The sequence below is a fragment of the Neoarius graeffei genome, chromosome 1 (genome assembly GCF_027579695.1).
Source record: "Neoarius graeffei isolate fNeoGra1 chromosome 1, fNeoGra1.pri, whole genome shotgun sequence".
NCBI lineage: Eukaryota > Metazoa > Chordata > Actinopteri > Siluriformes > Ariidae > Neoarius > Neoarius graeffei.
Window position 1 is genome coordinate 128,152,135 of NC_083569.1, and position 16,181 is coordinate 128,168,315.

The window sequence follows — 16,181 nt, forward strand, 5'->3', positions numbered from 1 at the left end:
ACATGCATGCATTTTCACTGATAAAACGTAAAAGGCTCATTAAATAATCAGATGAACTGAGACAATCACATTCTGAAGCAAATTAAATAATCTTATACTGCTAACTTAAACACACAATACAAGTTACATGGATTAATCTAAATGCAGGTAAACAACGTGGCGTTTTTGTTGTTTTGTATCCAAATGAGAGTCGGAGCTTACCCGTCTGTGTTCTCGCTTCTTGAAGGCCGACCTTGTGGCCGATTGTTTTGAAACAATCTGACTTTCAGTTGTTCGTTCAGTTCTCCGTTCATTCGCTTCTTCCACGTAAGGGCGAGATATTGCTGCTGAGGCGAGCAAATCCAGCAGAGAAATCAGAGAGCTGCTCCACTCATTCTCCATTTTCTCCATACTGAGTACTCCACCATGACTGCTCGGCTCAGGCAATTCCTAAAAGACGGGACGTCACCGGTTTTGGCAACAACCGTGAGGAGGTCCCTGCCCGAGCGATAATATGTCCCGTTCCGTCCCGGGTTTTACCAACAACGCTTGGCTCACACTCCGGGAGAACTGGTGCAACTGAACTTACTTTCCCTTTTCGTATAGTTTTATTTTTCTTTAATTGTTGTTACTGCACCCTCTTTCAATCCGGGCTTATAACCAACGCTCCTCAACAGATCAGAGGTCTCGTACGAGTCTTCAGTAAAATGTGCAGAGCAGAGGAGAGACCACTTCGTAGGCGCCCAATGTGCCCGTGAAATTCTCACAAAACGCATCCAAATCTTTGCAGTTTGAACATTCTTGGGCCGTGAATGCAACGTACATCCACCTTCTGTCGTGTTGCTGCACCAGCCAGCAACACATCTACGTGGCATGGCGATAAATTAGCTCAAAATGGAGGATCGGCGTTGCAGTCAGCTCTTTGTTTTAGTATAGCGGAAATGGCGATGAGACCGATAGACTTCCTGCTGTGACGTTACGGACTTCAAGGTCATTCACTCAGACCACTACCTATATAAATCACTTTAATCGTAAAAATTACTGTATTAGACTTATTGTTAATGCTTAAAACTATTCCTGTGCCATTCTTGACGTCTCAAGGCATTTATGAACAAAAAGTGAGGCCATGGCTCTGTGGATATCCTTTAATCATGTTTGATCTCTAAATGTAACCATGGCAATGACATCTGTCAATCAAATCTCACATCTGGAAACATGGTTTTTCATTTTTGGCTAAAAGTATTCTGGAATTGCCTTTGTTGAGAAGGACACACTTGGGTTTATTTTCAAATTAAAAGACCCTACTACTTCCAGATAAGATGAACTTTATCTGTGCCTGAACGTACTGCTGGCCGAGGGAGCAGTGATGAGGTGTCTGTACTGGGAATGTGTTGTGTATGTCTGTGTTTATATTTTAATGTTCAGGTGGTGTATATCATGGAGCAGAAACACTCGAGGGCAGTGTCCGGGTTTATTAAGCTCATCCCTGACAAGCCCTTCGCCTTGTTCTCACCATCGGACCACCGAGTTCCTCGAATCAACATCCCACTCTCGGGCTGCCCTGCAGACTTCACCTCGCGCCCTGTGGACTATTCCAACACGCTCTTCATCTGCAGGATCACACACTGGCCTCCAGACAGCCCCTTTGCCCAAGGGTACGTATTCACACTCCTCTCTCTCTCACTCACTCACTCACTCACTCACTCACTCACTCTCTCACACACACACACACACACACACACACACACACACACACACACACACACACGCTATGGTTAATCTGTAGTTGCTTCTGTGGGGATATCAACTCATCAGGGTGGTGGAAGCACTTAGGTGTATAGTAAGATTCAGGATGATGGTAAATATTTCAGGCTAGATGAAACCACTGATTCCAGCCCCTCCTGGAGGATTCTCAGATGTTCCGGTCAGCTGAGATATACAGTGTCTTGCAAAAGTATTCATCCCCCTTGGTGTTTGTCCTGTTTTGTCACATTACAAGCTGGAGTTAAAATGGATTTTTGGAGGGTTAGCGCCATTTGATTTACACAACATGCCGACCAAAAGATCAGTTTTAGTCTCATTTGACCAGAGAATCTTCTTCCATGTGTTTGGGGAATGTGCCACATGCTGTTGGGCAAACTCCAGACGTCAAGTCAAGTTTATTTGTATCGCGCTTTTAACAATAAACATTGTCGCAAAGCAGCTTTACAGAATTTGAACGACTTTAAACATGAGCTAATTTTATCCCTAATCTATCCCCAATGATGAAGCCTGTGGCGATGGTGGCAAGGAAAAACTCCCTCAGACGACATGAGGAAGAAACCTCGAGAGGAACCAGACTCAAAAGGGAACTCATCCTCATTTGGGCAACAAGAGACAACATGACTATAACATTAACAGTCCTAACATGATCAACTTCGCTGATGCTAAAAAAAAAAAAAAAAACACCGATGGAAACCCGAGCGCAAAACCGTCCACGACAACCGTAGTCCCAAAGTCAGCAAGTCAACTGCAGTCCCAGAGTCAGCAAGTCAACTGCAAGAGTCCAGAGCGTCCTCTAGGCGCGACCCCCAACTGTCCACATGGGGCCGTCCTCCACAGGAGCGATGCGATGAGACTCCAAACAGACACAGGGCACCAGCATCTCGATCCCAGGACCGACATGTAACTCAGAGGGACAGATTGGGGGGGGGGGAAGAGAGAGAAAACACAGGTGGTTAGGTATGCCCAATGTCACCTGAATAAGTAGGAACAGTATACATATTGCACTGAGTACAAGCAGGGACTCCGGCAACTAACTATGACAGCATCACTAAAAGGGGAGAGACAGAAGGTAACACAGGCATGAGGGAGCCCCGGGACATAAAGCAGCAGCCACTACACCGTCAACAAACTCGAGTGAGCAAGCAAGTGGGGACTGACAGCATCCATACATCCCAGTTTACCAAAACACTCTGTCTGAGGATCCTCCAGATCTACTCCTTTACCTCATAAACACCATTAACACAAGGCTCGACTAAACAGATATGTTTTCAGCCTAGACTTAAACGCTGAGACTGTGTCTGATTCCCGAACATTACTTGGAAGGCTGTTCCATAACAGTGGGGCTTTGTAAGAAAAGGCTCCGCCCCCTGATGTAGCCTTCACTATACGAGGTACCAGCAGATAGCCTGCACCTTTTGATCTAAGTAGGCGTGGCGGGTCAAAGAGGAGCAGAAGTTCACTCAGGTACTGTGGTGCGAGATCATTTAGTGCTTTAAAGGTCAATAGTAGTATTTTATAATCAATATGAAATGTGATTGGGAGCCAATGCAGTGTGGATAAGACAGGGGTGATGTGGTCATATTTTCTAGTTCTAGTAAGGACTCTTGCTGCGGCATTTTGAACTAACTGGAGCTTGTTTATGCACTTATTGGAACATCCAGACAGTAAGGCATTACAATAATCCAACCTGGAGGGAATGAAAGCATGAACTAGTTTTTCTGCATCATGCAATGACATTAAGTTTCTTATCTTTGCAATATTTCTGAGATGAAAGAAAGCTATCCGGGTGATGTTATCAATGTGAGTTTCGAATGAAAGACTGGGGTCAATAATCACCCCGAGGTCTTTTACTGCTGCACATGAAGAAAAAGAAAGGCCATCCAGAGTTACTGTGGAATCAGAAAACTTACTTCTAGCTGTATGTGGTCCGAGTACAAGTACTTCAGTCTTGTCAGAGTTAAGCAGAAGGAAATTAAGGCTATGTTCACACTGCAGGCTGAAGTGACTCAAATCCGATCTTTTCGCCCATATGTGACCTGTATCCGATCTTTTATTGACAATATGAACGACACAGATCCGATTTTTTCAAATCCGACCCAGGCCGTTTGGATATGTGGTCCTAATTCCGATTCCTATCCGCTCTTTTCATATGCGACTTCAGTCTGAACCGCCAGGTCGCATTCATCCGACTTACACGTCATCAACAAGCCACAAACGTCACTATTCTGCGCTGAAGTAGGCGGCAGGTCTCTCAAAAAAAGTTACAACAACATGGCGCATAATCACGGGCGCAGATGGGGAGGGGACTCGTCCCACCCGGATTTAAATTCAACTCGTTCGGTCCCCCCCACTTATAGGGAGGAAAAAATGTCTATGCTGTCTTTCTTTGCATAAGGCAAACCTCACAGAAAAATCAAAAGACTAATTACCATTCGGTTTATTGAGGTGCACAGCAGTGTATACATAGTTGCAACAACTCACATAAAACAAAGACTGATATTCGGTTTGTTGAGCTGCGCAGACTGCACAGGTTGTGAGCTCGAGCTTGGTTGCTATGGTTACTAACAAGTTTGACAGGCATATCGGGGTTGGGGTTGGTTTGCTGGCAGCTTTGTCCCCCCCCCACAGTTTTTTGTCCCCCCCAGTTCAAAAAACGTATCTGCGCCCCTGCGCATGACATCAATGCGAGGGACGCTTCGGGCTGTGAAGGTTCTGAATCTTCTCAATGGAAGGACGCAGAGGTTAGGGAGCTGATTTCCATTTGGGGGGATACAGCTATTCAAGCTAGATTGGATGGGTCATACCGCAACCGGGCGGTTTTACTTCCGTAAACACTGGCCATGCTCACTGCGTGTGACGTCGTTGTATCCTCCAATGCGCATGCGGAACACTTTTAGGTTGCTTTTCGTTCATACTGAGGATCACATACAAGTCGCATATATTTGTTAATGTGAACGACCTCACAAAAAAATCGGATTTCACAAAAAAATCGGAATTGAGCATTAAGCCTTGCAGTGTGAACGTAGCGTAATAAGCATCCAGTGTCTAATGTCCTTCACACATTCCTCAGTTCTATTAAGCTGGTGTCTCTCATCAGGTTTTGCAGAGACATACAACTGTGTCATCAGCATAACAGTGGAAACTAATACAATGTTTACGAATAATATCACCCAGAGGGAACATATATAAAGAAAAAAGCAGTGGACCCAAGACAGAACCTTGCGGAACACCAAACTTTACCTCAGTACGTCTAGAAATATCACCATTTATATCAACATACTGATAGCGATCAGTTAAATAAGAGCTGAGCCAGGAGAGGGCCGTTCCCTTAACTCCCACAACATTTTCTAGTCTATCCAGAAGAATGGAATGATCAATGGTATCAAATGCTGCACTAAGGTCAAGCAACACAAGCAGCGAGACACAGCCCTGATCAGACGCCAACAGTAGGTCGTTTACTACTTTAACCAGTGCTGTCTCTGTGCTATGATGGGGTCTAAATCCTGACTGATACATTTCATGGATGTTATTCCTATGTAAATATGAGCATAACTGCTGTGCCACAGCTTTTTCAAGGATCTTGGAGATAAAGGGGAGGTTTGATATTGGCCGATAATTGGACAGCTGACAGGGATCAAGGTCAGGTTTTTTAATCAGGGGTTTGATAACTGCTAGTTTAAAGGATTTGGGTACATAGCCAATCGTAAGAGAAGAATTTATTATTTTTAGAAGCGGTTCAATTACTTTAGGTATTATCTTTGAATAGATGTGTTGGTAAGGGATCTAGTACACAAGTTGAGGCTTTTGATGCTGAGATTAATGAAAGTAATTCAGTTTCTTTAAGGGGAGTAAAACATTCTAATTGCTGATCTGATAGTTATATAGTTAACTACAGGGTCACTTACATTGTCTGACCTTAAATTAGTAGTTTGAATATTTTGTCGGATATTCTCAATTTTGTCATTAAAAAAATTCATGAAGTCGTTGCTACTCCATACTGCAGGTGTGCATGTGTCTATAGTGGACTTATTCCTGGTTAATTTTGCTACAGTATTAAATAGGAATCTCGGATTATTTTTGTTATCTTCTATTAGGGAGGAGAAATATGTTGATCTCGCAGCACTAAGAGCTTTTCTATACTTCAGGAAGCTCTCCTTCCACGCCAATTTGAACACTACCAATTTTGTTTGACACCATTTACGTTCCAATTTTCGAGTGGTCTGTTTTAATGTGTGAGTGTCATCATTATACCAGGGTGCTAATTTTTTGTCTCTGACCATTTTCCTTTTAAGAGGAGCTACATTATCTAAAGTATGGCGGAACGTTGACTCTAAGCATTCAGTTGCCTGATCAAGTTCTGCAGGGGCTGACAGTGACCCAATCAGAGTTGACAACTCTGGGATATCATTTATAAAGCTCTGTGCAGTAGTTGACGTGAATGTACGTTTAATACAGTAGCGTGGTGAGGTGCATGGTACTGTATTTTCTTCAGCAATTACTTTTTTTTTTTTTCCCTGACCACTCTTCCATAAAGTCTGCTCTGTGGAGTGTACAGCTTAACGTTAGTCCACAAACCGAGCTCTCTCATGACCACCACAGACTGGTACACTGACCAGATCTGTCAATCTAGCACTCTGTTCTTCTAGCACTCATGAGTAAGATCTCCTATTTAACCCAGGGCTAATGTCTCTCCTCTTACCTAAAGGGACATCCTGCCATTTTTCAGGGAAGAACCTTGGCCTCGCTATTGGAAGTGCTGATATTTATCCCAGAAGGTCATACTCGGCAGTGAAATGTTCCAGTGTCTGTTGGAGGTCCTGCTCATATGGAGCCAAGAGCTCAAAATCACTGTTGCCTTTAAACCCTCAGACCAAGACATCTGCTCAGCTGTGCCTTGATATCCTGATCATGAAAACCCCAAACAGGAGTGGAGTCAGCATGCCCTTTGATGGTGTCCAACACCCATCTTGACACCCCATGATAAAACCGTTTCAATTAGACAAAGAATTTAGTATCTCAGGACCATTCTTTGTTAGACTTGGGAGATCTGTTCACCAAAGGTGGCTCTCCTGGGAGCATTTGACTCCTGGTGATGAAACCCTGAGTTTCACCAAAGTACACAACAAATCCCGTCAATACAACAAGGTCTTGATTCATCAAAAGATATTCCACGTTTATTTTTAATTTCTGTAGTTTATGGTGTTAATTTTTTTTTCCACAATGCCTTATAATATTCTAATACTTTAGACAGACAGAGATTTATTTATTTATTTATCTCTAAACAGTCTGCTCTTCTGATTTTCCTTCCCTCTCTGCAGGCAGTTGATGAAGTCCTTAGGTCAGGCGGGAGTCATCGAGCCGGAGACAGAGGCCATGTTGATGGAGTACGATGTGGATTTTTCCGAGTTTACGGACGAAGTGTTAGCATGTCTACCACAGGGTCGACCCTGGACCATCTCACCTGATGAGCTGAGAAGGAGGCGAGACCTCAGGTATCAGCGCCACCATCACGCCAAGAGCAGATTCACATCATGTTTCATTATTTATTGCATGTTGGATGTATAAGAAGTTATTTATTATTATTTTTATTATTGTTGTTGTTTAGGAAGGAGTGTATATTTACGATTGATCCAGCCACAGCCCGAGACCTGGATGATGCTCTGTCCTGTAAACAACTTCCTGATGGTCAGTTTACTTGTTTATTCACTGTTTATATAACACACACACATCTTTCAGATTAAAACATTATTAAACTAAACATGGAAAAATTTGTGTGTAATTATTGTGTGTATTTATGTAGCAGGTGCGAGATTATAGACACCATGTGAATGTAGCAAGCGTGTGATTTTTAATGAATGCTAATGAATATTCGTGTGATACTTTGTGTAGGTAACTTTGAGGTGGGCGTGCACATCGCGGACGTGAGTTACTTCGTGGAGGAGGGAAGTGTTCTGGATTACACAGCGAGCAGGAGAGCCACCAGTGTGTACCTCGTCCAGAAGGTACTCTCACAGTGTGTGTGTGGTGGGACACTGATCACTCATCAGCAGGATGCAAGTTTGTCTACAGTGCAGTATTATTTCAGTGTGTGTGTGTGTGTGTAGGTAATTCCGATGTTGCCGCGTCTCCTGTGTGAAGAGTTGTGCAGTTTAAATCCTCAAACTGATCGTTTAACATTCTCCGTCATCTGGATCTTATCACCCGAGGGGAAGGTAGTGCACACACCTGCACATGCACAAGATTGTAAACACCTCATATTATACTGAATGGAAGATATTGTGTGTGAGTGGGGTAAAAATTATTTGTTCTTCGACCCGTTAAATGACTCTACACTAGGGCTTTGACCTTGGCCCAAAAATCATATTCGAAGTTCGTTTGGAAATTAATCTAGACATTTGAATAGTATTCGAACTTTTATTAATTATATTATTCTTAAATGCCTCACTAACACCTCGGCATCAAAATTAAATATGATATTCAGTCCACCAGGGGGCAGTGTTCAGTCAATATCAATAAGATTACGTGCAGGAAATATGAAATATTCAGGCGTGTTTTTACAACCACTACTAATGAAACGTGCAGTGTCGTAGTAATTGGCATTATACCGGCTGACACTTTTAACGTTACATAATCCACAAACTTCGTCGTTTGTCCGTTGCCTTTTTTGTGTGAAACGCTGTTCCTTCGGTTTCCTGGTTGCTTGTACTGATGAAAGCCTCTAAACTGTAGCCTCACTGACAATCAAAGGGGAACGTTTACAAAATGAGCAGGTACTGCTAGGCCTACACCTAATCTGTGAGTTTATAACACTGCCGTTCCGAGCCCATTCGTGTTGGCTTTTGAGAATGTTTGTTTTGAATGAGACCGGTGTCAGCTGTCATGTCACTGCTTCCTGCTCGCGTCTCTGATTCACAATTCAAACAAACACGGACACGATATGGTATAAGATCACAGATTAGTTTTACGTGCTCACTTCGTTAACTTATGAACTTCATGGTATGTAAATTCCACCATGTGTAGGCTAAATTAATTTAGGCCTATAGGCTACTTGCGCAAGTAAGCTAATAATTTTTTTTTATTTTTTTTTTTAGCAACTATCCAAAGTTGACAAAAATAACAGCACATGAAAGCATTACTGCGCAGTGTCGCATAGTCTACGTTAGTAATTTCATTTCTTATGTTATAACATCAGGTGTACAAAAACCAACCAAATATCTGCAGAAAAAAACAAACACCGATATTTTCAGAAGAAAAAGTCACATTTTATATTGCATTTAATCACATCAGCAGTTACATTACACTTCATTTATTGTAGGCCTATGTTGTACTTAATAAAGTCAGACTCTGTCCAGTCTCGCAAAAATGACTGACTTCTGATGAGGAAATGAAAAATATTAGAGTTAATATTAGGAATTAGAGTGTCTATCTTCACCTGCCGGCGTATCACAGACCCCTCTCGCAGCCCCCTCTCACCTTCTAGCACTCCCGTGTGCAATGTCTTCAAGTGGGCCCTCAAGTTTGAAGTTGTTGATTGATAGGCCAATTTGTTTCCACATATTTTACAGGTAACCTTTTTTTTATCACATTCTCCATCTTTTTTTTCGAATCCAAAATAGCACCACGCATCACTTTTTAAATTCTCCGGAGTGCAAATCTCCAACATGCTAGCATCTGACTCCATTGTTCAATGCGTGCCAGCTTGACGCTAACGTCTACAGGTGCCCAGATAAGACAAAAGACAATGACCTTCGCGATTCACATAAATTCCACAGACGTTAAAAAAAAAAAAAAAAAAACCTGCGACCTGAACTGAAAACGTTTACAACCACATTCACAAAAATAAAAGAATTATGCCTAATGATACCATATACAGGTTCGAATATTTAGAGCTGCCTAATATTCCTTCGAACATCACTTTTTTTCACAACATTCGAATTGTATTCGAATATCGAAGTTCGAAGTCAAAGCCCTACTCTACACCAATGTCCAAAGCATTATCACACTCCTAATTAAAACGAAGTATTATATAAGTGTATATATGTGCTAAAAGTATATAATCACCACTATCTTTGTACATCAGGAAACACAAGTCACTTTGCCAAAATAAGTGAAATCAATAGATTTGCGTGACATAACTAAAAGTAGAACATTTAGTTTATTAAACCTTCACATGTAGATTCTTGTGCCTTTTAATGGAAATGCCCTAATGCAAATACATTTTTAAATAAACGTGGTGTTATATGAAAATTATACCAAGTTTGAAACTGAAGTGGGTTATTGTGGGGGAAAAAGGCACTCAAATTGCTGACAAAGTATTGTGCTGGTAATGAGGGCGTCAGGTCTGTTTTAAATAAATGAAATGATAAATGCTAATTTGTGTGTGTGTGTGTGTGTGTGTGTGTGTGTGTGTGTGTGTAGATTCTGAGTGAGTGGATGGGCCGCTCTGTGATCCGCTCGTGTGTGAAGCTGAGTTATGATCACGCTCAGAGCATGATTGACTCCCCCCAGAAAGAGTTTGGTGCTGATGAACTCCCCCCAGTGTCTCCTGAACACTCGGTGCAGAGCATTCTTCAGGCTGTCCTGCACCTGCACACCATCGCCACTCACCTGCGTGCCCAACGCTTCAGGGGCGGAGCCTTACGGCTTGACCAGGTAAACCACCAACGCTGCACCAAATTCTAAAACTAAGGTCACTTACTTGGGAATCAGCAGACTTGGCAGTTATGAAATTTAGTTGTTCAGGATTCTATAATCTTGGGGATTCAGCAGCCTGGGAAGTTAAGAATGGGGGAGCGGGGCGAGTGAATAGGGATTAAAAACTCTGGGTATTAAGGTTTTGGGAATTCAGAAACTTAAGGAATATAGGGGAGCAGCAACATGGGGAATTGAGGAACGTGGCAGTGTGACAGTATGTAGAATTCAGGATTACAGATGTTTGGCAACACGGGGAATCCAGAAATCTGTGTTACTTTAATCTCGGGAATTTACCAGTGTTGGAGCTTCTCTGATCTGTGGCTTCCTGAATGTGAGGAATCGGGACATTGAAGAATTTGGAAAATGAGATTTAGACAAGAAAGGGTCAGGAATCTGAAGGCTTGGAAAAATCGGGATGAACAAGCGACAGAGGTTTTGATTAATTTTGTTGCTCATAACAGCTCCATTGTGAATGAGTCAGCAGATTTGTGGACAGTAATGCTGTACAGGGCCTGTGAACCGTGATGTCACTGTTAATTGGCCTTTGTCGTGTTTTTTATTGGATGTTTTGTTTTAGATGAAGTTGGCGTTTACTCTGGACTCTGGGTCGGGAATGCCTCAGGGCTGCTACATCTATCAGTACAGAGACAGCAACAAGTGAGTGTGTGGACAGGTTGGTGGCGGAGTTTGTTGTTTGCTAATGTGGCCAGAATGTTTCAGACTGACCACTCGAACCCTGAACAGTGTATATTTCTGTCTGACAGGTTGGTGGAGGAATTCATGTTGTTGGCTAACATGGCTGTCGCTCATCAGATTTACCGCTCAAACCCCGAGCTCGCACTTCTGCGGCGCCACGCAGCCCCTCAGAGCCGTCTGATGGAGGCGCTTCAGGAGCTGTGTGATCACATCGGCCTCAACATTGACATGAGTTCTGCTGGAGCGCTGCATGTAAGCCACATTAACACCTGCAAGTCTGCACATTCGAAATGTATTGTACACTCCAAATTGTTGCTCTTCCTGCACTAAGGAACAGGCCATGCCAATGTTATCATGAATAAATACTCTTTGTGGTGTGGACTGGGTGGCCTTTCTTGCTGGTCGGTTTTTGGTCTGGCTTTTGGGAGACTTCAGAATGTGTAGTTTCTTCAAAGCTTCTTGCTCCATGTTCCATACTAAACGGCTTCCTCCAGGTGCTTGATGGAAATTCCTAGGACAGATGTTTACCATTCCATCTGGACTGGTGTATAATCAGAGGAGTTCTGTAAGCTAGTTGACTGGCGTACCCTACACAGTGTATCCTCTATTGTTTTTCCTTTTAAGAATACAGACTATATACATTTGTCCTCTATCAACTGCCGTTCATGTGCAAGTCTGGTTATAGAGTTGCCTTCCATATATGTCTGAAACCTTAAAGTCCTTTACGACAAAGGCGGTTTGTCTTCCTGGTTGACCACTGGTCAGATTTGATGAAAGTTTGCACATTTCAGCTTCTAATGAATTGCAAATCAGTCAGGTTTTTTCTTCAAGGTACCTATTCTAGCTGCTGCTCCTACTCAGATGAGCAGAACATGAATGAGGGCTCCTTCCACATCAGTTCCGAAAACTGTCAACAGAATCTAACCCTCACTGCCCATTTAATAGGTTATCTTTTGGAGCCTCAAAATGATCGTGATACAATTTGATTGTTGTCATAGTGCTTGCAGATAGAGAGGTGAAATGGTATTCCACGTTTTTAGCAGTTGGAGAAAAAAAAAGTAAACCACTGCAAAATTTTTCACTGGAACTTGCTCCTGGACATTACCATCATGGGTACCCATGGCCAGGAACAAAGCCATATGTATTCAAATCTGAAACGTGTAAACTGTAGGTGCTAAAGAAAGCAACTGGACTTGCTTAAAATTCTTGAAGACATTTCACGTCTTATCTGAAGGGCTTCTTCAGTTCTGTCTGACTAGTTTAGGTTAGATTAGATTCAACTTTGTCATTGCACATGTCACAGGTACAAGGCAACGAAATGCAGATTGAATCGAACCAGAAGTGCATAGCAGTAAATAACATAAGCGTAATATGCAAATATAAATGTACAGGAATTACAGGGTATGGAATGGTATAATATGATAGATATTTACAGTATGTACAAATGTGCAATATGAATGTATTATAGTGCAATGATATGATAGATATTTGCAGTATATACAAAACGCAGTACGAATAAACAGTAGTGCAAATGGTGATAGTGCAGTGAAGTAAATTCAGTTTGTTTGGGGGGGTTTGGTGTGTTGGGGGTGCAGCAGAGTTCAGCAGTGAGACAGCTGAAGGAAAAAAAACGTGTTCCTGAACTTGGTGGTTTTGGTCCGAAGGCTCCTGTAGCGCCTTCCAGAGGGCAAGAGAGTGAACAATTTGTGTGCTGGGTGGCAGGAGTCTTTGATGTTTATGGCTCTCCTGAGACATCACTTCCTGTAGATGTCCTCAGGAAGTGAGGCTCCCACGACACGCTGGGTGATTTTCACCACCCTCTGCAGTGCTTCCCTGTCTGAGACAGAGCAGTTCCCATACCAGACTGTAATACAGTTGGTTAGGATGCTCTCAATAGTACAACGGTAGAAGTTCACCAGGATGTCTGAAGAGAGATGTTTTTTCTTCAGCGTCCTCAAGAAAAAGACCTCCAACCTGGTCAAGAAGGTGAGCCTTCTTGACCAGGTTGGAGCAGTTGGTTGTCCAGGTGAGGTCCTGCGAGATGTGGATCCCCAGGAATTTGAAGCTGGTCACACGCTCCACTGTTGATGTGGATGGGTGTGTGTGTCAGCATTCCTCCTGAAGTCCACGATGAGCTCCTTGGTCTTATTGGTATTGTGCAGCAGGTTGTTCTCGCTGCACCACACAGCCAGGTGGTCCACCTCTTCTCTGTAGGCTGACTCATCGTTGTCCTTGATGAGGCCTATCACTGTGGTGTCATCCGCAAACTTCATGATGGTGTTAGTGTACTGTACAGGTCTGCAGTCATGAGTAAAAAGGGAGTAGAGGAATGGGCTCATCACACACGCTTGTGGTACGCCGGTGTTTAGGATGAGGGTGGAGGAGCAGTGATGGTCTAAACAAACATGTTGGGGCCTGTTGGTTAGAAAATCCAACAACCAGTTGCAGATGGGAGCACTGATGCCCAGATCTGTCAAGTTTATTTGTGTAACGCTTTTAACAATAAACATTGTCGCAAAGCAGCTTTACAGAATTTGAATGACTTAAAACATGAGCTAATTTTATCCCTAATCTATCCCCACTGAGCAAGCCTGTGGCGATGGTGGCAAGGAAAAACTCCCTCAGACGACATGAGGAAGAAACCTCGAAAGGAACCAGACTCAAAAGGGAACTCATCCCCATCTGGGCAACAACAGACAACATGACTATAACATTAACAGTCTTAACAAAGTCAGCTTCGTTGATGCTATAAACCCCCCACCGACGGAAACCCAAGCGCGAAACCATTCACGACAACCGTAGTCCTAAAGTCAGCAAGTCAACTGCAGTCCCCAGCCACAAAAGCACCACTGCAAGAGTCCAGAGCGTCCTCCAGGCATGACCCCCAACTGTCCACATGGGACCACCCTCCACAGGAGCGATGCAATGAGACTCCAACCAGACACAGGGCACCAGGGCGGACCAGGCAGGTCCGAGGAGCAGAAGAGACCAGTATCTCGATCCCAGGACTGACATGTAACTCAGAGGGACAGATTTGGAGGGGGAGAAGAGAGAGAAAACACAGGTTGTCAGGTATGCCCAATGTCACCTGAATAAGTAGGAACAGTATACATATTGCACTGAGTACAAGCAGGGACTCTGGCAACTAACTATGACAGCATAACTAAAAGGGGAGAGCCAGAAGGTAACACAGGCATGACGGAGCCCTGGGACATAAAGCAGCCAGCCACTACATCGTCAACAAACTCGAGTGAGCAAGCGAGTGGGGACTGACAGCATCCATACATCCCAGTTTACCAAAGCACTCTGTCTGAGAACCCTCCAGATCTACTCCTTTACCTCATAAACACCATTAACAAAAGGCTTGACTAAACAGATATGTTTTCAGCCTAGACTTAAACGCTGAGACTGTGTCTGATTCCCGAGCACTACTTGGAAGGCTGTTCCATAACTGGGGGGCTTTGTAAGAAAAGGCTCTGCCCCCTGATGTAGCCTTCACTATACGAGGTACCAGCAGATAGCCTGCACTTTTTGATCTAAGTAGACGTGGCAGGTCATAGAGGAGCAGAAGTTCGCTCAGATACTGTGGGCGAGACCATTCAGTGCTTTAAAGGTTAATATTAGTATTTTATAATCAATACAAAATTTGATTTGGAGCCAATGCAGTGTGGATAAGACAGGGGTGATGGGGTCATATTTTCTAGTTCTAGTAAGGACTCTTGCTACTGCATTTTGAACTAACTGGAGCTTGTTTATGCACTTATTGGAACATCCAGACAGTAAGGCATTACAATAATCCAACCTGGAGGGAACGAAAGCATGAACTATTTTTTCTGCATCATGTAGTAACATTAAATTTCTTATCTTAGCAGTATTTCTGAGATGAAAGAAAGCTATCCGGGTAATGTTATCAATGTGAGTTTTGAATGAAAGACTGGGGTCAATAATCACTCCGAGGTCTTTTACTGCTGCATGTGAAGAAACAGAAAGGCCATCCAGAGTTACTGTGTAATCAGAAAACTTACTTCTAGCTGCATGTGGTCTGAGTACAAGTACTTCAGTCTTGTCAGAGTTAAGCAGAAGGAAGTTAATAAGCATCCAGTGTCTAATGTCCTTCACACATTCCTCAATTCTATAAAGCTGGTGTCTCTCATCAGGTTTTGCAGAAACAAAAAGTGAGTTTGGTGATGAGCTTAGAGGGGATGACGGTGTTAAATGCTGAACTGAAGTCTATGAACAGCATTCTGGTGTATGTGTTGCCATTGTCCAGGTTCGAGAGGACAGAGTGCAGTGCTATGGAGACTGCATCTTCTGTGCTCCTGTTCTTGTGGTAGCCAAATTGGTGGGGGGAAGACAGGATTTGAGATATGTTAGGCCCAGCTGCTCTGAACACTTTGTCATGATGGGGGTGAGTGCTCCTGGGCGGTAATCGTTGGGACATGCTGGAATGGAGTGTTTTTGTACTGGCACGATGGAGGTGGTCTTGAAGCAGGTCAGAACAACAGCATGAGCCAAAGACATGTTGAATAAGTCTATCAGGACCCCTGCCAGCTCCCCAGAACATGTTCTGAGCACACGTCCGGGGATGCCATCAGGGCCTGCAGCTTTGTGTAGATTGATCTTGCTCAGCACTGCTTTGACATCAGTGGGGGAGTGTGTTAGGGGTTGGTGGTCTACAGTCAGCCTTGCCCTGGATGCAGACTCCTGGTTGTCCTCCTCAAACCGAGCAAAGAAATTGTTGAGCTCATTGAGAAAGGAGATATCAGAGGATGGGAGGGAAGGGTTGTTGGACTTGTAGTCGCTGATGACCTGAATGCCTTGCCACATACGTCGGGGGTTGGAGTTGGAGAAATGCTCCTCAACCTTCTGTTTGTAGCAGTGCTTGGCCTTCTTGATACCACGCTTCAGGTCAGCTCTGGCTGTACTGTAGGCTTGTACAGCTCCTGATCTGAAGGCAGTGTTGCGGGCTTTCAGCAGTAGACAGACATCTCTGTTCATCCAGGGTTTCTGATTTGGGTACAAGGTGATCAATTTCTGGGTGGTGACGC

The 16,181-nt window shown here is 43.5% G+C and overlaps 1 protein-coding gene across 1 annotated transcript in view; it reads left to right on the top strand.

The window, feature by feature from the left end:
• The window catches only part of dis3l2 (DIS3 like 3'-5' exoribonuclease 2), a 51,869-nt gene that overhangs the window by 20,294 nt on the left and 15,394 nt on the right, over positions 1 to 16,181 (top strand). The window contains exons 8-15 of the mRNA XM_060916960.1: positions 1,405 to 1,634; positions 7,062 to 7,235; positions 7,349 to 7,428; positions 7,633 to 7,745; positions 7,848 to 7,955; positions 10,162 to 10,395; positions 11,015 to 11,094; positions 11,202 to 11,385. Coding sequence (XP_060772943.1) covers positions 1,405 to 1,634; positions 7,062 to 7,235; positions 7,349 to 7,428; positions 7,633 to 7,745; positions 7,848 to 7,955; positions 10,162 to 10,395; positions 11,015 to 11,094; positions 11,202 to 11,385 — 1,203 coding nt within the window. The remainder of the gene's footprint in view (positions 1 to 1,404; positions 1,635 to 7,061; positions 7,236 to 7,348; positions 7,429 to 7,632; positions 7,746 to 7,847; positions 7,956 to 10,161; positions 10,396 to 11,014; positions 11,095 to 11,201; positions 11,386 to 16,181) is intronic.